Source organism: Ahaetulla prasina, chromosome 6 (assembly GCF_028640845.1).
Source record: "Ahaetulla prasina isolate Xishuangbanna chromosome 6, ASM2864084v1, whole genome shotgun sequence".
NCBI lineage: Eukaryota > Metazoa > Chordata > Lepidosauria > Squamata > Colubridae > Ahaetulla > Ahaetulla prasina.
In genome coordinates, this window is record NC_080544.1 from 46,138,714 (window position 1) to 46,161,301 (window position 22,588).

A 22,588-nucleotide genomic window follows, 5' to 3' on the forward strand; every position below is an offset into this window, starting at 1 on the left:
ATATGGTGTGAAAACCATATGCTTTTTCTCTATAGTTCAGTTCTCTCCTATGGCTATCTGAGCCTCTGTGAAAGCAGCTTAATAATTCTGGTAGTTAAACACATGACTTTTGAATATATGATTACCCATGAAAACCTATTATTTCAGATGTGATACAAAAAAGAATCCATTTGGTAAGCATCATGTAAGCATCCCTTGGGATAGTTTAGTTTATTGTTACAATATTTGTTTGTTTGTTTGTTTGTTCGTTCATTCATTCATTCCATTCCATTCCATTCATTTATTGGGATGTGCCGTGGGAAAAGGAGCTGAACCAGCACAATAATGTGCCACTCAGCACCATCCCCCATAGCCAGTCCAAAATGCTGCCATGGGTGATTATCTTGAAAGCCCCTGAGAGGTCAAGGAGAGTAAGAATGGATGCGCTACCCCCATCCTGCTTTCACTAGAGATTTTCCACAAACATAATCAATGCCATTTCCATCCTATAACCCAGTCTGAGACCTGACTGAAAAAATAATGTTTTATCCAGGATTCCCTGGAGCTGCAAGGCAACTACTTTTTCCATCACCTTCCCTAGAAAGGGGTTGTGGGACACTGGGTGAAAGATGTCCAGGAAAAATGGGTCCAATGATGATTTCTTGAGGAGGGGCACATCACGGCATCCCTGAACAATGGCGGGAATACCCCCTCCTGCATCAACGCATGAATCATCACTTGGATCAACCTGCAGGTCACCATCCTAAAGACTTTCACCAACCAAGGATCTAGACAAGGATCTAATAAGCAGGTAGCTGGCTTAACAGCCCCAAGGATCCTCTCTATTTCCTCAGGTCCAACAGGGTCAAACTGTTATCAGAAATCTAGCAAGTCTATTCATCAGGCATCTCAGATAGACCTGCTTCACACTTGGACTCAAATTGAGAATGAAACTGAAAAATTTTATCCATCAGGTGTTCAACAAATTCCTCTGCGTGGCTGTGGAAATGATCATCTGAGCCTTCCTTCCCAGGGAGAGACCAGGTGACCTTGAATAAGGCCATTGGACAACACTCTGCTGATGCAGTATGACTAGAAAAATAGTGACACTTCACTACTCTTACACCAGAAGAGAGGTCTTAATTGTGGCTCTTACCTGTGTCTGTTGGACTTCATTTTTTTTATTCCAGTGGTGCTCTAGCTGTCTGTTGGACCTTTTCAGTACCCTCCATCTCCTTCATAAACCATGGGGAGTTTCAGGACCCGTGGGCCAAAAGGGTGCACATGAACATGATCCTGTCCAGAGCTTTGGCCACATTCTGATTCCAAGTTATGGCCAAAGCTTCCATAGGACTGTGCAGCAGAACTTTCAGAATATCCCCCAACTCCTTCTAAAACCTGAGTGAGACCATTAGTTGCCAAGAGGAGCTTGAATAGGTTGTGCCTTGCTATAGACGGGGCATTGGAAAATCCCACAGCCACCACCATGTCGTGGCAATGACAGATTCCCCACCATCATGTTGCCACTGCTCCAACAAGAAAAGTATATCCAGTATGACTGCCACCCCAAGTTGGATGAACTAGAATAAGCCAAGGGATGCCAAGGTGGCCATGAACTCTTGGGCTGCTTCTAGAACCAAGCCCAGGGATGGCAGATTGAAGTCCTCCAGGACTATAAACCTGGGGAACTCCCCTGCAAACCCCAAGCAGTTCAGGCAGAGAGGTTGCTGTGCACCAAAGAGCTTGGTACACCAGTAATACTCCCAACTGATCTCATAAGTCCAACTGTTATTATTGTTATAAAAATACAAATCCATTTCAGCATATAATAAATACCTCTTATTTTCTGTGTAGTCAAATCTGCAGAGGTTGTAGAAAGCTCTGACAAAAAAAGGAAATTTTATAACTATCTATTTCAGAAACTTTGCCAGAACTTCTTTCTAAGAAGTTAGGTATATAGAGATAAAAATAATGCTGGGAAAAAACACCAACCCACTTCACAGCCAAATTAATTTGGCTCCCAGTCATTCAGGACCCTATCACTAGTGGTTAAACACAAACAACTCCTTCCTTCCTTCCTTCCTTCCCTCCCTTCCTCCCTCCCTCCCTCCCGCCCTCCCTGTCATCTTGCTATCCAGAGCAAAATATTCCACAATTTAATGCTTTCACTTTATTTTATATCTTATTTAAATCAAACAACAAATGCTAGCCATTCTTTCCTAAATCCATACATTATTCAATGACTTGCTGAAAAGCAAAAGTCCAGTTTTCACAATACATGTCTAGCTTAAAGACTAATTTTATTTCATGAACTGTGCTTTCAGTGAACAGAAAGATAAGAAAGTTAAATGAATCTTATTTTTTTGTATGCTGGTAAAGACTTTACTCGCCCTATTTCTCCTTAAATTATGATGCAAAATTTGGTTTTAAGTAACCACAGAAATGTAAGCAAATACTTACCAGGTGTTTGTGTGGTGACAGCAGGACCTGAAAATAGAAGAAATAACTTTGATCTGGGTGAAGATGACAACGTACTGATGTTGATGAAGGAAAGTATGATAGGCTGTTCTTACTGGGCAGCGTAGGAAATGCTGCTTTGATTCAGTAAAGCAGCATTTCCCTCTCCCTCTGCATCACCTCTTTAACTCACCACAGCACAATGAGGCAAGGTTTTTGCTTTGAAATTCCAAATATTGCCTGGGTAAAAAAGCACATTTTAAACTGAAGCTGGAAGAAACAGGACTCTGCTGAGATTGTGAACAGACAATGAAGGATTAAGAGTTAAAGAGGCAATGCGAAGGGAAATGCTGCTTTGCTGAGTTTAGGTCAGGTGAATTGAAAACATATCTGTTCATCCAAGCGGGACTGGCTTGATTTTTAAATTTTTAAATTTCTGGTTTTTTAATTTTAGATTGGGGTATTTTAGTATAGGTCAATTTGACGGTTTTAATTTTCGGCCATCTTTGAATATGTATTTTAATTGTTATTTTAATTTTGTATATTATTGTTTTAATCTGGCTGTACACCGCCCTGAGTCCTTCGGGAGAAGGGCGGTATAAAAATCTAAATAAACTAAACTAAACTAAACTAATAATAGAAAGTAGGATCCTTTGCGATCCCATTTAAGACCACCTAGTTGAATGACAACATACTTTGGCTTTCTAATATATCATTTTTCCTGGGAATAGTCACATTGCATTCACATCTGATTTTCATATTATTCTTTTACTGTATTTGGATAAATAAACCAAGCAAAACAAGTGAAAATCGAGCAATTTAGATTACCTGAGCAAATGACAAAAGACTATCTAGTTAGATGGTGACATACCTTGGTTTCCTGACAATAATATTGTATCTGACATTGCATTGACATCTGAGTTATAAGATTATTCTTTTACTGTGTTTGGATAATGTAAACCAAGTATAACTTCACTTAAAACTTGAGCAGTTTAGATTACCTGAGCAAATGATCCCAGCATCTTCCTTGTGGCGACAGTTATGAATGCCCCAAGGTTTATGGGAGCATTCTTCAAGAGAGGATTCGTCCCCTTTGCACTGGACCTGATCCAGGAAGATGCTGCCAGTTCCTTCCCCAAACGCAGCATTAGGTAGGGCTTGGACGGCCTCTCCGCAGGCAAGCTGCTTACACACAACTTGTGCGTCATTCATGTCCCAGCCATCATCACAAATTGTTCCCCAGCTTCCATTGTAAAAGACCTCAATGCGACCACGACATTTGTCTTCTCCATTCACCAGTCTCAGAGATTTTTCTTGAAAAGAAAACAAATGTATATTGAACCTTTGCGTCAGATATCTAATTTCTAGAATTTTTATACTAAATAGAGAGGAATCATCTCTACCGTTCTCTTTTGCACCCCTTCTGATCAGCTGGAAGTGCTGTAGGTTTATTCATACATAGTTTATTGCTATTATAAGAGTGCAATTCCATTTCAACCTATAATACATACCTCTTACTTGCTGTGTAGTCAGATCTGTGGAGGTTGTAGAAAGCTCTGACAAAAACAATAGATTTTATAGTTATATCTTTCAGAAACCTGGGCAGAAGTTCTTTGCTATCATATGTGTATAGAGATAAAAATAATGCGAAAATAGCAGCCATGCTCTTGGTTTTAAACTTCCTCTCAATCAATTTTCTTTTCCTACCTATATCTGTTTACAAATTCAATCCTTGTTCATTCTCTTTGACCAAACCACTTTATAGCCTAATTAATTTGGCTCCCAATCTTTTAGGACCCAAGCCCTATTGGTTAACCAAAACCAATTTTTAAGTATCCCATTGTCACCAATTTATTCAGTCAGTCAGTCAGTCAGTCAGTCTGTCATCTTGCTATCATATTTTCACAAACATTATCAAGCACATCATGAGCTTGAGAGTTCAAACACTGGATTGATTTACATATTAATTGGTCCTTGGCAGATAATATAAAAAAAAATTGTTAGATTTATAGACCATCTCCACAAGAACTTGAATGAGGTAAAGGTTCCCCTTGCACATATGTGTTAGTCGTTCCTGACTCTAGGAGGTGGTGCTCATCTCCATTTCAAAGCCGAAGAGCTAGCGCTGTCCAAAGACATCTCTGTGGTCATGTGGCTGCCATAAGTCAACTCCAAAGGCGCATGGAACGCTGTTACCTTCCCACCAAAGGTGGTCCCTATTTTTCTACTTGCATTTTTTACGTGCTTTCGAACTGCTAGGTTGGCAGAAGATGGGACAAGTAACGGGAGCTCATCCCGTTACATGGCACTAGGGATTTGAACTGCTGAACTGCCGACCTTTCGATCAACAAGCTCAGGGTCTTAGCCACTGAGCCACCACATCCCTTAATTTTATCTTCACACGAACCTTCTAATTAAGTTAAGCTGAGAGAATGACTGGCTCAAGTAATCCCATAAATTCTCATGGTGGACCTGAACCTGGATCTCCACAGATCTAGTCCACATCTTCACATGAACTGTTATTTCAGATATGGTACAATAAAGGAACCATTTGGAACCAGCATGTAAGCAACCATTGTTATCATCCAGAAGTGCTGTTTGTTTACAATATTTATTACAATATTTATTATTATTATAAGAATACAAGTCCACTTCAGCATATAATAAATACCTCTTATTTTCTGTGTAGTCAGATCTGCAGAGGTTGTAGAAAGGTCTGACAAAAACAAATTGTATAGTTATATGTTTCAGAAACATGCCACAACTTCTTTGCTAACGAAGAAGTATAGAGATAAAAAATAATGTTGGGGAAAAAACCCAGCCTTCCTCTTTGATCAAATCACTTCATAGCCTAAATAATTTGGCTCCCAATCAATCAGGATCCAATCTCTACTGGTTAACCAAAAACAATTTTTAAGTACCCCAGAGTCACTCATTCATTCATTCATTCATTCATTCATTCATTCATTTTTCATCTTATTTTCCAAAGCAATATATTACATAATTCAGTGCTTTCGTTTTATTTTACACCTTATTTAAATCAAATAACAAATGGCAGTTATTCTTCTTTTAAATCCATACATTATTCAGTGACTTGCTGAAAAGCAAAACTCCAGTCTTCATCACACATGACTATCTTAAAGGCTAATTTTATTTCACACATTGCTTTCAGTGAACAGAAAGAAAAGAAAGTTGGATGAATATTATTTCTCTATTTGCTGCTAAAGACTTTACTGGCTCTACTTCCCCTCAAATTATGATGCAAGATTTGGTTTTAAGTAACCATAGAAATTTCAGAAAATACCTACCAGGTGTTGGTGTGGTGACAGCAAGACCTGAAAATAGAAGAAATAACTTTGATCTGGATGAAGATGACAACATACTTATGTTGATGAATTAGAAGGTTACATTAATGATAATTATTATCATTATTTTAAAATATTTTTTAACTCTTCTTTAGTTTGATACAATAAAATAAAATAAAAATGAATACTCCAAACCTAGCATAAAGTATTGGAACTGATCCTTGTTGTCTTTTATATTGAGATTATAGGTAGTCTTTATTTACTGAGTCTGCAATTGAGTCTGCCAACTCAATTAACATTATTAAGTGCTGTGGTTACTAAGTATATTGAGTACTTTAATAAAATTCCCTTAAAGATAATGTAATAACTTATTGTAACCTGCATAACAAGAAGAAATTCTCAAAACCTTTAAGTTCAATAATGAATGCTCTTTTTTTTCCTACTGAGCACATTATCAATGAAGACCGTCTGAATGCTTTACACAGAATAGCAAATAGGATCCTTTGTAGGATCCCCTCAAGACCTCCTGGTTAGATGCAAACATACCTTAGCTTTTTGATGATAATATTCTGCCAGGAACAGACATGTTACATTGAAACCTGATTTTCATATTATTCTTTTAGCTTTGTTTGCATAGATCAAGTAAAACAGCACAAAACTTGAAAATTGAGCAGTTCAGATTACCTGAGCAAATGACCCCAGCATCTTCCTTGTGGCGACAGTCATGAATGCCCCAAGGTTTATGAGAACATTCTTCAAGAGAGGATTCGTCCCCTTTGCACTGGACCTGATCCAGGAAGATGCTGCCAGTTCCTTCCCCAAACGCGGCATTAGGTAGGGCTTGAAGGGCCTCTCCACAGGCAAGCTGCCTACACACAACTTGTGCGTCATTCATGTCCCAGCCATCGTCACAAATTGTTCCCCAGCTTCCATTGTAAAAGACCTCAATGCGACCATGACATTTCTCTTCTCCATTCACCAGTCTCAGAGATTTTTCTTGAAATGAAAACAAATGCAGATTGGACTTTCGCCTCAGATTTCTAATTTCTAGAATTCTTTATTACTAAATAGAGAGGAATCACTTCTGTTGTTCTGTTTTGTACCCCTCATGATCATCTGGAAATGCTGTAGGTTTATTGTTATAATAATTATTATAGTTATAACAATGAAAGTCCCACATATAATAAATACCTCTTATTCCCTGTGTAGTCAGCTTGGCAGAGGATGTAGAAAGGTCTGACAAAAACAAAAAAATAGTTATATGACTCTGAAACTTCTACAGAAGTTCGTTTTTATCATGGATGTGTAGAGATAAAAAATAATGGTGAAGAAAAAAATTCGCTTTGTTTTAAAGTTTATCTCAATCCATGTGCTCTTCCCACATATATTTATTTACAAATTCAATCATTGTTCATTCTCTTTGACCGAACCACTTTATGGCCTAATTAATTTGGCTTTCAATCATTCAGAAGCCAATGACTACTGTTAACTACAAGCAATAGTCACTAATTAAGTTACTGAGTTATTTACTTACCATTTCCTCTTAAATTAAGATGCGAGATTTGCTTTAAAGTAACAATAGAAATTTAAGCAAATACCTACCAGGTGGTGATGTGGTAACAGCAGGACCTGAAAATAGAAGAAATAACTTCGGTCTGGGTGAAGAAGACAACATACTGATGTTGATGAATTAGGAGGTTTTATTATATTGCCATTGTTATTATTATTCCTTTTATATTTTTTACTATTCAGTTTGACACAATAAACTAAACTACACTAAAAAAAGGGTATAGCAAACCTGACAAAGTATATCTACTGATGCCTATTGCCTTTTAATATTGAGACTAAAGTAGTCCTCATTTAGTGACTGCAGTTGAATCTGCCACCTCCCTTGTTAAGTCCTGTGGCTGTTAAATGTGTTAAGAACCATAAACCAATTTACTTGAAGATAATATAATAATTTATTGAAACCTGCATAACAAGACCCAGTCCTTAAATCTTGTATGTTCAATAATAAATGCATTTTTGTACTGAATGAAGAAGGTATGAAAGCTTTACACATAATAGCAATTAGGATCCAATTCTAAACTACCTAGCTGAATGAAGACAAACTTCTGTTTCTAATGATAAAGTTCTACCTGGCAACAGTCACATTACAATGACACTTGATTTTTAAATTATTGTTTATTTTGTTTGGATAATGTAAACCAAGTACACATCACAATACTTGATGCAGTTTAAAAGTACCTGAGCAAATGACCCCAGCATCTTCCTTATGGCGACAGTCATGAACGCCCCAAGGTTTATGAGAGCATTCTTCAAGAGAGGATTCGTCCCCTTTGCATTGGACCTGATCCAGGAAGATGCTGCCAGTTCCTTCCCCAAATGCGGCATTAGGTAGGGCTTGAAGGGCCTCTCCACAGGCAAGCTGCTTACACACAACTTGTGCGTCATTCATGTCCCAGCCATCGTCACAAATTGTTCCCCAGCTTCCATTGTAAAAGACCTCAATACGACCATGACATTTCTCTTCTCCATTCACCAGTCTCAGAGATTTTTCTTGAAATGAAAACAAATTTAGATTCGACTTTTGCGTCAGATAATTAACTTCTAGAATTCTTTATTACTAAATAAAGAGGAATCACCTCTGCTGTTCTGTTTTGCAACCCTTGCGATCAGCTGGAAGTACTGTAGGTTTATTGTTACAATAGTTATTACTGTTATAAGAATGAAAATTCCACATATAATAAATACCTTTTATTCCCTGAGTAGTCATCTTAGCAGAGGGTGTAGAGAGATCTGACAAAAACAGAAAATTATAGTTATATGACTCTGAAACGTCTACAGAAGTTCTCTTTTATTGTGGATGCACAGATAAAAAATAACAGTGGAAAAAAAACAACCATTCTCCTTATTTTAAACTTCCTCTCAATCCATTTTCTTTTCCCTACATATATTTGTTTACAAATTCATTCCTTGTTCATTCTCTTTGACCAAACACTTTATGGCCTAATTAATTTGGCTTCCAATCATCCAGGACCCAATCTCTACTGGTTAATCACAAGCAATTTATAAGTACCCAATTTAATTATTTACTTATCATTTCTTCTTATGTTAGGATGCAAGCTTTGCTTTATGTTATAATAGGAATTTATGCAAATACCTACCAGGTGGTGATGTGGTGACAGCAGGACCTGAAAATAGAAGAAATATATTCTTTCTGGGTGAAGATGACAACATTCTGATGTTGATAAATTAAGAGGTTATATTATATTGCCATTATTATTATTATTATTATCATTATTTCCTTTATATTTTTTTACTATTCAGTTTGACACAATAAAATAAAATAAAAAAGAGTACAGTATAGCAAACCTGAGTTAAAGTATTGGTATGGTAGCGATGCCTATTGCCTTTTAATATCAAGACTAAAGTAGTCCTCATTTAGTGACTGCAATTGAATCTGCCACCTCCATTGTTAAACGTGTTAAGAACCTTAAACAAATTTACTTAAAGATAATATAATAACTTATTGAAACTTGCATAACAAGGCCCAGCCCTTAAATCTTTGTACTTTCAATAATAAATGCATTTTTGTACTGAATGAAGATGGTGTGAAAGCTTTACACATAATAGCAATTAGGATTTGCAATCCAATTCTAGACCACCACCACCTACTGTAGCTGAATGAAGACAAACTTCGGTTTCTAATGATAACATTCTACCTGGCAACAGTCACATTACAATGACACTTGATTTTTAAATTATTGTTTATTTTGTTTGGATAATGTAAACCAAGTACACATCACAATACTTGATGTAGTTTAAAAGTACCTGAGCAAATGATCCCAGCATCTTCTTTGTGGCGACAGTCATGAACGCCCCAAGGTTTATGAGAACATTCTTCAAGAGAGGATTCGTCCCCTTTGCATTGGACCTGATCCAGGAAGATGCTGCCAGTTCCTTCCCCAAATGCAGCATTAGGTAGGGCTTGAAGGGCCTCTCCACAGGCAAGCTGCTTACACACAACTTGTGCGTCATTCATGTCCCAGCCATCGTCACAAATTGTTCCCCAGCTTCCATTGTAAAAGACCTCAATGCGACCACGACATTTGTCTTCTCCATTCACCAGTCTCAGAGATTTTTCTTGAAATGAAAACAAATGCAGATTGGACTTTCGCCTCAGATATCTAATTTCTAGAATTCTTTATTAGTAAATAGAGAGGAATCACCTCTGTTGTTCTCTTTTGCACCCCTTATGGTCAGCTGGAAGTGCTGCAGGTTTACTGTTATAGTAGTTATTACTGTTATAAGAATGAAAGTCCCACTTATAATAAATACCTCTTATTCCCTGAGTAGATCTTGTTTGCTATCATAGATGTATAGAGATAAAAATAATGCTGTGAAAGAAACCCAACCATGCTATTTCACTTCCTCTTCTTCTCAATCCATGTGCTCTTCCTACATATACCTATTCATTTCCAAATTCAAAGCTTGTTTGACCAAACCTCTTTATCATATTGCTTTTGTACTAGTTCAGCTTAATTAATTTGGCTCCCAATCAGTCAAGACACTATCACTATTTTACGTCATCCACAATCAATGAATGTTTTCTTTGTTTATTTATCAAATTTATATGCTATATCACATATAAGCTATTTAGAGCAGGGATCTCCAACCTTGGCAATTTTAAGCCTGGAGAACTTCAACTCCCAGGCTTAAAATTCAAATCCTGGGAGTTGAAGTCCTCCAGGCTTAAAGTTGCCAAGGTTGGAGACCCCTGATTTAGAGCAATTCTTAGGTTACCAATAATAGTACCAATCACGGAAGTAGGAGCAGATGTTTTCAACTCTTCTACAGTTCTCTGAGAAGTGGCTCCCAAGCTTGGCATGACTGTTTCTTCGTTCTGGGTTATTGAATGGGTAGTCTTAGATGATGATGTAGTTCTATATGACATTTCTACAGTTCTCATAGTAGGTGTTATTTCTTTCTCAGTTGCTGGGTGGGTGGTTTCAAAGGTTTTTTTAGTTGGGAAATATGTGGAATCTACCAAGAAATAGGAATCAAAATAATTTTGAGTTACCGGTACATAATAATAAGCTTCAGAAGAATCAATTTCCGGGCTATACCTATTTATGAGTGAGGTTTTTTTGATGCTAGCCTGCCATAGCACTCTTACATGTAAAGATGTAAAATCAAAAGCACTGAGAACTTGAACAATTTACTTAAATTTATTTATTTATTCAATTTATAGTGCCATCCATCTCACCTGAGTGACTCTGGGAGGTCTACAAAAATAAAAAATAGTAATCAGAAATAAAAACAAAATAAAAGCCACTAGAACCATTTCTGAAATCCTGGAAAATAACACAAATTTAGCTTCATAGCACTATTGAAAATGCAATATTATATGTGTGAGGCAATCTGAATATCCAAAAGAATACTACGTATATTATTTTGTTCTTTTCTTTAAAAAAATAATCAAACCATTATTTATGCTGGTTTTTTTTCCAGAAACAAAAAGTCCCATTATTAGAGATCCACCTGTGATTTCAATGAGGATTCGTTTTATTTCACTAAATAAATTTCAGCTTAGGTAACCAACCTGCCATGTGTGCAGTTTAAGTATAGCAGGAAAAAAAGCAAAAGGAAAAAACGTGTCAGCATAATCAGCCATTTTTTAAAGATGATGCTTGTGCAAGTGATAATGACAACAGTTTTAATAGAATTGTACCTGTTGACACATTCAGCTTTTTAACTGTGTTTTTTATTTTTTCAATCCTTTAAAATACCTTCTTTAGATTCAAAGGAACTCGATTTAATGAAAAAACCACAACACTAATGCTATTCAGCAAAGGATTACATAACAGTTTTTTCAAACTCTTGTCTCTGGGTGCTTATGCAATGACATAACAGATCAGTTTTATTATGCTGTATTGAATACAGAAGACAGTTGAATTTTGCCCAACAGGCTGTGTATGTTTTATTTAGATGCAATATTTTATCACACAGAACAATATTGTCCACTTAAAAAAAATGGTATGCCCAAGTGTAGAAAATAGGCTTTACAAATCTCTTAACATTAATCATAATCATTTGTAGAACAGAACACACACAAAAAGGTAAATCTATTTCAGCATATAAGAAATACCTCTTATTTCCTGCGTAGTCAGATCTACAGGGGTTGTAGAAAGGTCTGACAAAAACAATAAATTTTAGAGTTAACTTGGTAGACAAACAGCTGGCACTAATATTTTCCTTTTGATGTGCATTCAGTGTACCTGCTTTGTTTGTTTGTATACTTATTTTGAGAAGCTGTATTTCTATATCTCCATCAGAGACAGAGTTCATGGTTCAGGCACTGTAATGAGAATTCCAGGCTTTGTAGCTCTCCAGTTACCCAGACAAAACAGGAACAAATGAAATTGTAAAGAGCTTTTGTCCAGGGGTGAAATGCTCTCGGTTTAGACTGGATTGATCGATCTTGTAGCGATTATGGCGGGTGGTTCGGAGAACTGGTAGCAATCGTGGTACGAGGCTTCGTCCACCCACCCAGCTGTTTTGTACCCTCTGCGCATGCGCAGAAGGGTTTTGTGCATGTGCAGAGGGTCTGTGCACACATGTGACGTGTGTGCACGGCGCGTGCACTTCCGAACCAGTAAGGAAAGTAAATAGATTTCACCCCTGCTTTTATCAAAGTTCAAAGTGCCAGCTAGCTGGATGTTTTTCATCTTTTTCATCCCTTTTGCAAGATATAAAGTTGTTGGGTGGAGCACTGAGTTTGCTTCTTAGCATTTCTGAAGCGGCAAAACTGAAGATGAACAGCAATTGCTCTCAGACTGATTCTGAGGGTTTGGGAAATATAAAAAAATGACCATGTGGAAGTGCCTTGATACTGTACAATATGTTACACAATCAAGGCAGTTCATTACAGGAAAGTGGAAATTACCTGCACAAAATTATACTGCAATCTGCATCATAATAAGTTACATTCAAACTGTTGTGTCTCGTCCAATCTCACCACCACAGCCGGGATCTGCTTATCTGCTTCCGAACGCTGAAGAATGTCCTAGCATGCCTCCCGGCCCCAACCCTGGCTCCATGCCCAGACAGGCTGAGGAGGGGGCATCTCCCAGCCCCAGCCCTGGCTCCATGCCCAGACAGGCTGAAGAAGAGCAAGTATCTCCAGCCCCCAGCTCTGGCTCCATGCCCAGGCAAACGGAGCAACTAGACCCCTCCCCCTCCACAGCATGTGAGCCTGAGGAAGGTCTATTACCAACAGCTGCCGATTGGAGTGACCCTCACTTCAGAAGAATTGATAGGTGGCGGCGTCAGAAGGAAGGGAGGGGCAGGCCTGGATAAGTGCTGAGTCATGGAGCCACACCCCATGGCCTATATAAAGGATCTGCTTTCTGGCAGTCTCTGAGTCAGGCAAAGTCTAAACATATCTTGCTGAAGTCACTTTCTGGTCTCCTGCCTGCCCTGAGGACTTTGCTAGGACTTTGGCAGAGCTGCAGAGGCACACCTGATTCGGATTTCCCTGACCCGGCCGTCAGCGGAGGAGTGGGACACGACACAAACATTCTGGGCAATAACATTAGCCCCAGGCTGGTCTTTACATTCAACATATTTGAGAAGGATTACAGGTAATCCTCAATTACAACAGTTCATTTAGTGCCTGTTCAAAGTTACAATGGCATTGAAAAAAGTGACTTACAACCTTTTTGGATGCTTACGACTATTGCAGCATCCCCATGACCACATGATCAAAATTCAGACACTTGACAACTGATTCTTATTTATGACAATTGCAATGTCCCAGGTTCATGCAATCACCTTTTGCAACCTTCTGACAAGCAAAGTCAATAGGGAAGCCAGATTCATTTAACAACCATGTTAACTCTCTTAACAACTGAAGTGATTCATTTAATAACTGTGGCAAGAAAGATTGTAAAGTGGGAAAAACTCACTTAGCTTAGTAACCAAATTTTTGGTCTCAATTGTGGTCGAAAGTTGAGGACTACCTGTATTTCTGAGGCATCACAAAAATAAACCTTTCCATGCACAGGCATGGCAACACCACAATTAATCTTTTGGCACACTCCACCTGCCCCTGACTTTTCTCAAAAAATAAAAATTTGTACCCCATTGTAGCAGATGTCAGCATCACCTCTGCAACTTTGTCCTCCATTTATCGTGTGTTAATTAATTAGTAGATAAATTTAGAGTAGGGCACAATGCCTCTTTTAGATCAAGAACTTTTGACTGTGGTGTTAGAGCTGCAGTGCAAGAAATAAATTGGGACCCAGAAATCCTTCAGATGAAAGCCCAAAAATGAAAAATAAATATGATTTCACATTATTTATTGACTTAAATTGAATTAATTTAAATTCAATTAACGCAAGCATTTGCAAGTATTGAATAATGTTCTCCTTATGACACGTTAAAATGGCAGAGAGGTGGCTCAGGCTCACAGCCAAATTTTGGGGAAACTGCATGTGACCCTGGAGCCAACTATTATTTTTCTCACCAAAAACCCACATTATAATCTGAAGCAACAGAATATCTCTGGACAAAATTGAAAGTTGGGTGCAGACGCCTCACATACTCATACTGTTTCCAAATGGACTCTCACCATCTTGTTGTATAGTTCTGCTTCTGAATAGCAGTTAACAAATTTAACAGTGGTATATTGGGAACAAAACTGTTATTCTTTCTAAAAAATTAAGAACAACATTATTTATGCTGAAAGCACTCCTGATATCAATGGAACAAACTCCTGGTAAAAGTTGCTGACAAATCTAACCCTTGTTGCCCTCACCCTTGTTTGATATATTTGTACTCCTTTTGCAATAGTGGATAAGGTGCTGGCCTAGAAATTAGGAGACCAAGTTCTACTCTCGTTTTAGGTATGAAAGCCGGCTGGTTGACTTTGAGCTGGTCCCCCTTTGTCAACTCAGCTCACCTCCTAATGTGGGTTTTTGTGGGAAAGATGGAAAGAGAAAAAAAAGTATTAGGTATGTTTGTCAGCATGAGTTATTTGTAAAATAATAAAGGTGGGATGAAAATCTAACGATTAATGTTTTGAGATGCTTACCTTTAGATGTAACAAATGGAGTTGGGGTTGGTATTTTTGTACTGCCTGTCATCAGAAAAAAAACACATTTCAGAAAAGCCACATTTTCAGTTTGTACAATATAGTCAACTATCAACAAAATCATGACTATAATTCCCAAGAATAGTTATGGATTTAAGAAGGATCAACCTGCTCTCATTTTTAACCAAGTGTAAATAAAGAGACTTACCTGTTGGTAATAATGCAGCATCTTTTAACAAAGAGGGAGAAAATATTGATAATGTTATTTAATTTTATTGCTGCACAAAGTACAATATTGTCATATATGAGTTTTATGAAAATCTAGACATTTAGTTTCAAGAAATCATTTTCATTTTCATCTGTTACTGATGCTTATGATGGTTATTATCCAATCGGATTAACCAAAACTGCAATTAGCTTCATAATTTATGCCCTATAAAAGGACTATAAAATTACTAATACAGAGTGATGGCATTATAAGTTCTTTGATCTTTTGCTTAAGCCACTGCATTCCCATTTGTAAATAACAAATAACTTGTCATTAATAGTCAATTAGAAAGACTATAATAGTCCACTTTGAGATATCATGGATTGTTTCATCTTGATTACGGTAGATGGCTAATGTTTGTTCACTTGCCATTTATAAACTTTCAGTTTAGGAAACAATTGCATATTTGTTACTTAACAGGCGTTGATCAAATAGAGACCAGCACTGAACTCACATGGTTGACCTCAAAAAAACTAAACAGGGTTTGACTTATTTAATATTTATATGCAAGGCCACAGAGTTTTAGGTTAGACTGGGGAATTTTAAAATTTATGCCCCAAAGAAGGCAATAGTAAAGTCCTTCATCAAGCCAATATATTAATTTAGTTATACAAGGAGCTGAGTTTAATCTGAAGGAGCCATTATCTTTTCTTATAGAACACACTTTTCTTAGCTAATAAGAATAAGAATAATGGTTCACTAATTTTATTAGTTCTGCAATATCAGATAAACCCTATATACGTTGTAGTCCTGTTTCTTTTGAATTGTTAGTTTGTATATTGACTAAATGTTCTACTTTTAGTCATTCCTCTAGTAACTTTTTAGTTGAGATATATGGCTTGGCTTCATTTTTAAAGATCTACATCATATATAAATATACAGACAGATGTATACCTGAGCAAATGACACCGACATCCTCATTGTGTCCACAGTCATGATTGAACCACCCAGCGTGAACACAATCCCAGATGGTGGACTCATTTCCTGTGCATTTTACATCATCCAGACTGATGTTCCCTGATCCTTTGCCAAAGTACGACCATCCTACCACATAAGTTGCATTGCCACATGCAAGTTGTCTACACACAATATGTGCATTGATCGGATTAAAGTAGTCATCACAAACAGTCCCCCAAATTCCTTTAAAATAAACCTCTAATCTTCCGGCACATCTGTTCCATCCATTTACTAAGCGTAGTTCCTGTGTCCCTTTCAAAAACACAAATGATATTATTGTAAGTGGCTGTGGTAAAACAAAATTAGATCAGCTCAATACTGTTTTGATTTTTTTTAGAAAAAACATAATGCTACAATATAATCTGCAAAATAATAACTTTAGGTTTACATGGTAGACTATGGATTCATGGTAGTTTTGTTATGCCTTAATTCCTGAGTGGATTCATTTTATTCATAGAAGTCATCGAAAAGGATTCTCTGAGAGCAGTTTTGTGGGCACTTCTTGATGAAGGATTGCTAGCACCATCCAAAGACAAGTTGTGCAGCTATTTCACAATTCTCTTGAAAACCATTTTTGGATTAGCATGAAAGTGTTAAAATACGTACACACTGGGCTTGTACTTTTTGTACACGATTTGTACATTGCTTCTTTTGCTTCTGTGCATCCAAAATCATAGAATCAAGAGGTAACATTGATCCAAGCATAGCTTACTCATGCTTTACAATATTGCTGGGTGTTTTCTGAACACTGTGAGCAAAGCAGCAATAATTTCTCATTTAACCGAGATTTAACAACAGCCTATCACCTTTTGAGATCCAAAAAATTATATATAATAATATAATATAATATAATATAATATAATATAATATAATATAATATAATATAATATAATATAATATAATATAATATAATATAATATAATATAATATAATATAATATAATATAATATAGAATACAATAGAATAGAATTTTTTATTGGGCAAGTGTGATTGGACACACAAGGAATTTGCCTTGGTGCAAATGCTCTCAGTGTACATAAAAGAAAAGATACGTTGATCAAGAATTCTAAGGAACAACACTTAATGATAGTCATAGGGTACAGTATGGTATAGTATAGTATAGTATAGCATAGCATAGCATAGCATAGCATAGCATAGCATAGCATAGCATAGCATAGCATAGCATAGCATAATATAATATATAATATAATATAATATAATATAATATAATATAATATAATATAACGTAACATAACGCAACACAACGCAACACAACACAACACAATACACCCACAATACCTGATTCTTGTAGAAGTGCAGCATGTATTAGCAGCATCCAAGAAAAGAGTTTCTGGGGGACCATATTTCAAGTTGTGTTCTGCTAATCTAAAGAAACAGGAAACTTGAGAATTTATAAATGTTCCAATCCAAACAGGAAAAAAAAATTGAGTATGCAATTTGATCTTCCATCTTCATCTCCTAAGTCTGTATCAAGGAAGTTAATAATATTTTCATTTCACAATATTTAGTCCAGGGAACACAGAGTTACTAGTAAGGAGAAGTGAAGAAGAGGCTGAGTTTCCAATATTCATGGAAAAGCTTGGTAATCATGTACAATTACGTCTAATGCAATTGCTCCAGGAAATGTTCGTTTTTAAAGTTAATGGCAAATGCATATCCAAAGCTATCCAATTATATACAATGTCTGAGAAATAGGCTAGAATCATCACCAGGTACTGGACTTTCTGGGTTCTGAGATCTATCCATATGAAATGCAAATCCCCAAGTTTGTGATGATGTAGCCCAAAAACATATTTAACTGCAAGTGGTTCTTGTTTAAGAACTATTCATTCAGTGACTGTTCAAACATATGACGGCACTGACTGAATGAGTGGTTTTTATGACCTATCCTTATATTTATTTATTTATTTATTTATTTGTTTGTTTGTCACAACAGTATATATAAGCATAAGCATTGGATACAATCAAAATTGGATACAATCAAAGGGAACATTAGGACAGGAACGGTAGGCACGCCCCTTACAGACCTCTTAGGAATGGGGTGAGTCAATCACAATGTCCCTGCAATCATTGGTCATCATTTGCACCATTTGCTGACTTTCTATAAACCAAATTAATAGGGAGGTTGGCCAGTGGTCACAAATGGGAACCACATCAAGTCCTCACTGAACAACCTGCAGTGAATCATTAAATGAAGGCAACTAGAAGTGCCGTTGCTAAGCAGTGCAGGCATGTGACATTGTGCTTTATGATCTTGTCATTTAGCAATGGAAATTCTGCTCCCAATTACCATCATTAAATGAAAATTACCTATAATGCATTTGAATAAGTATGCTATCTCCTCTGGTGCTGGCCTGAGTATCTACAGTGAGTCTCCTCTCCAACAGGAGTTACAGTGAACTATGATTGTTTAAATATTTTCTTTAAAAAAGCAGCAAAAAAATGTGTAATTTGTCGTTTTGCTTTTTGTGGTTTGTTTTCTCTAAGGATAAAGCCAGAAACAATTGTCAACTTCTTTAGGATTGTATATACTATAATTTTCATATGTTTCTAACTTCAAAGTAATAGGAAAAAAACAAATTTTGGTTCAGGTCACCGAGCTCCAAAAGGGTTCAGTGTTTGCATGTAATCTACAGTGCATATTACTCATCCCCGTTCTAAATCATATTGTGCTTAATTATAAATATGTAGCTTTGGGTCATTTTGCGCAGTAAATAAAGGAAGAAGTAAAATGTTTTCGACCCATTTATTTAATTGGGTTTGTCTTTCTATAACTACGGACTTGTGTGGAACATTTTAGGTGATATTTATGCAAAAAATGTTTGATAGGATCAAACACAACTTTTTAAGCCGTGGGCAGCTTGAAAAATGCCTACAGGTAGTTCTCGACTTACAATAGTTTATTTAGTGACCGTTCAAAATTAGAACAAGAGTGAAAAAAGAGACATATAATCATTTTCATTCTGCAGCATTCCCATGGTCAGATGATCAAAATTGAAATGCTTGGCAAGTGACTCATATTTATGACAGTTGCAGTGGGGTCATGTGATCACTTTTGGCTATCTTCTGACAAGCAAAATCAACAGGGAAGTCAGATTCATTTAACAATCGTGTAACTAATTTAACAACTGTAGTGATTCTCTTAACAACAAAAAAGGTCATAAAATGAGACAAGAAAGGTTGTAAAATGAAGCAAATTCACTTAACATGTGTTTAACTTAGCAACAGAAATTTTGGGCTCAATTGTGGTGCTAATTCGAAGACTACCTATAGTTAGACATTTGCTAAAAGTTAACATTAACTTGATGGTATATAATCAAATCAAAATAAACCTCACTTTAAGACTGATCACCTGCTTAGAATACACAAAAATGACAAGGGATGCTGAAATTCCATTTACTAAGCTTCCATATGCACTACTGTTACATATAGAATGACTTTCTGATAAAAAGATCAGAGAAAAGCAAGATATGAAATTGGAATTTATCTTGCATTCCTAAAATCACATGGCCAAATTAAACAATGTCTCATCCATCCGATCAAAAGTTCCCTTTCTGAAAAGTTAGCAGCACACTTTGAGAAAATTGAATTACCTCTGGAAAGTGGGAAGAGAAGGACTTTCAGTTCTTGCCCCTACTGTTCTTTGAAACTCTATAGCAGCCATTTATTTTAAAACTTTTTCTTTAGACTAATTTTTATACAAGGAAGGATTTCTTCAATTGGAGGATCAAAATCAAACCTACCTTCTATGAGAAGTGAGGTCTTGATGAAATTCACTTTCTCTTCTATATTACGTTTGATTACAAACAGTTTTGATTCTTTAGTGCACAACTTAAAATGAAGGTCAGCAATAGTAAGCATAGTTTTCTGTAAGTTAATGAACTACAACTCCCAGCAGCCCTCTTCAATGAGATTCCCAGGACCTTCTGGGCATTGTCATTCAGTGACATCTAAAGGGCCATGTTTGGCCCTATAACTGGTTCATTCAGTCATAATCATAGGAAAGTGCTGCTCATTAGGAACAGATATATCTATTTTGAAAACTATACTGCCATCATACTAATCTGAATTTCGTTTGCAGTATGTCCTCATGTTTTCCTTAGATCAAAATAAACAAAACAGTGATCTGATATATATATTCTCAAATCTCAGACGTATTGGATTTGAGAACTAAGATCTAAATCATCTTCGTTTCTTTCTTTTGCTGTAACTCTATAGCACAGGGGTCTCCAACCTTGGTCTCTTTAAGACTTGTGGACTTCAACTCCCAGAGTCCCTCAGCCAGCAAAGCTTAAAGGGACCAAGACACTTAAAGGGATAAAGACCCCTGCTTTAGCATGCAAATATACAGACAATGATATGCTACCTTAAAATAATTGTGGTGTCAAATTATTTTAAAGAAAATTGCAACCATAATGAATAGCAAATTTTGTCTTCTTGCACAGGCAGTAAATTTTGTAAAAGAACAAATGGTTAGTCACTAATCTTAAATATATGATTTTTAAAATGCAAAAATAGAGAAATATGCTCTGAGGGTGACCTTTGTGGATTTGGCATGCTTATGAAGTTGTTTATTATAACAATGTCTAGTTTAAAAACCTCCATCTAACTTCCAAGTAAAACAAAGAGCCTATGTAAAAATTGAAGGCCATGTGTATATCTATGACAGGTAGAATGAGACTTCTGGGAACTAACTGTTCTTTTCTTAAGTGCTTCTTTCTTTCCGCATTTCAATTAAATACGTTTAATGCTTCTGAAGAGGTATTTCCTTTTCTCTTTCTGTTTGGATCGTCGTCACAGGCTGAACAAATTAAATATATATCACAAGCTGAATGATCACCCTATGTAACCCTATTTAACTAACAACGGAAGCTATGCAACATTTAAATCATTGTAGCTAACAAAGAATATATTTTTAAAAATCTCAGTAATACTCTATTAGTTCTAACTAATTAGTTAATGTCAGAAGAATAATTTGGGGTTCCAATTCAAACTGGGGTTGTGCAAGAATAAAAATGAGATCCAGATATCTGTGAGGAAAGGAGAAATATTTATTCCTAAAAGCAAACGGTTTGCTTTTAGGGGCAGCTGCAGAGAAATGGGGTACAGCAGCAGACTTATATAGGGAAAGCTTATTCAGGGTGTAGAAGTGTCTACGTGCTGATTCTAGCGTGATCCTTGAGGGGCATGTATGTGTGTGTGTGTAAGCATGTATTCTTGTGAACATGCAGTTCCGATGGGAGACCTAGTTTAATTAACTCTATTTGTTTTTGCAGGTCTTCTTTTGATATGAGGATTAGGTCTGGGTAACTAATTTGGAAGTTTGAGGAAATTTCAGTAAAGGATTTTTCTCTGTTTGCTATTTTTTACTTGTTTAATCTAGTTTCAGCTTGACTGTCAATTATCTAGTGGAGACGCTGATTCTCAGACCACTGTGGATTCTATTAATGTTTTAAAGGGAGATGGAAACAGTATAAAGAATAAAATATATTTTGATATAAAATTCTTCACTTTAAGTAGCAGAGAAGTGACCAACTTAGTTTTATATTTCCTGTGTCTTGTCAGATAAATATACTTCTACTTTTTCAAATGTTACAGTCTACTGACAAAGGACTGTAGATAGTTAAATGTAGATGTCCCAAAGACATTTGATTGACTATTATAGAAAACAGGATGTTGGACTAAGCAGGTGTTTGGCTTAATCAGAAATGTTCTTCATTATAAAAATGTCTTTTATACAGAAATCATGCTTACAATATGAAATGTCTGTTATTCAATTATTTATATTAATGAAAATTTATTGGGTTTCATTTTACTATATTTTGCAACTGCTCTAATAGAACACCATATTTTAAATAAATGAATCTGTACATTTCATCAGTTAATATCCAGTTCAATATCCATAAAAATGATAGTATTCTCTACTATCCTAGCAAGTTCATTAACTGAGTCATTCTTCTCTCAACATCCAGATCTGTGTTTCAATGTTATCTTTCAAGCCTGCTTCAATATTTTAAAGCAGAAGAATTGATAGGAGAACATAAATTCAAGAAGGGAGGGAGGGAGGGAGGGAGGGAGGGAAGGAAGGAAGGAAGGAAGGAAGGGGAGAGAGAGAGGGAGAGAGAGGGGGAGAAAGAGAAAAAAGAAAATGGTTTTCCTCAATGATGTGGTGGCTTAGTGGTGAAGATTCAGAAGGTTGAGAATTCAATCCTAGATAGTGGCAGATATTTCTCTCTTAGAGTGCAAAGACAAAATATTTGCTGTGAACTCCAAGTAGGTGTCGGGAAGAACATCCAACCAGTAAATGCTCAGCTTCATTGAGTCACCCTGACTCTACCCAAATTAAGGGTTTGCAGGATAAAAAAAGGAAAAGTTTTGTCTAGTATTAAATTCTGCTTACCTATATGTTGGTTGCTGAAGAGGTCCTTTTGTTTCCTTCTTCATTTTTTATTGTCACTTTTGCCTGGTGTTTAAATGTGGCTATTATCTGTGTCTATTGATAGC

At 36.4% G+C, this 22,588-nt stretch overlaps 1 protein-coding gene across 1 annotated transcript in view; it reads right to left on the bottom strand.

The window, feature by feature from the left end:
• Positions 1–22,588, bottom strand: part of DMBT1 (deleted in malignant brain tumors 1) — a 109,033-nt gene that overhangs the window by 40,517 nt on the left and 45,928 nt on the right. The window contains exons 22-39 of the mRNA XM_058189104.1: positions 16,001–16,349; positions 15,047–15,067; positions 14,839–14,883; positions 11,893–11,937; positions 10,560–10,787; positions 9,576–9,887; positions 8,909–8,935; positions 8,496–8,540; positions 7,989–8,300; positions 7,344–7,370; positions 6,933–6,977; positions 6,426–6,737; positions 5,745–5,771; positions 5,108–5,152; positions 3,948–3,992; positions 3,438–3,749; positions 2,440–2,466; positions 1,816–1,860 (exon numbers count right to left, since the gene is read on the bottom strand). Of these exons, the coding sequence (XP_058045087.1) occupies positions 1,816–1,860; positions 2,440–2,466; positions 3,438–3,749; positions 3,948–3,992; positions 5,108–5,152; positions 5,745–5,771; positions 6,426–6,737; positions 6,933–6,977; positions 7,344–7,370; positions 7,989–8,300; positions 8,496–8,540; positions 8,909–8,935; positions 9,576–9,887; positions 10,560–10,787; positions 11,893–11,937; positions 14,839–14,883; positions 15,047–15,067; positions 16,001–16,349 (2,269 nt within the window). The remainder of the gene's footprint in view (positions 1–1,815; positions 1,861–2,439; positions 2,467–3,437; positions 3,750–3,947; positions 3,993–5,107; positions 5,153–5,744; positions 5,772–6,425; positions 6,738–6,932; positions 6,978–7,343; positions 7,371–7,988; positions 8,301–8,495; positions 8,541–8,908; positions 8,936–9,575; positions 9,888–10,559; positions 10,788–11,892; positions 11,938–14,838; positions 14,884–15,046; positions 15,068–16,000; positions 16,350–22,588) is intronic.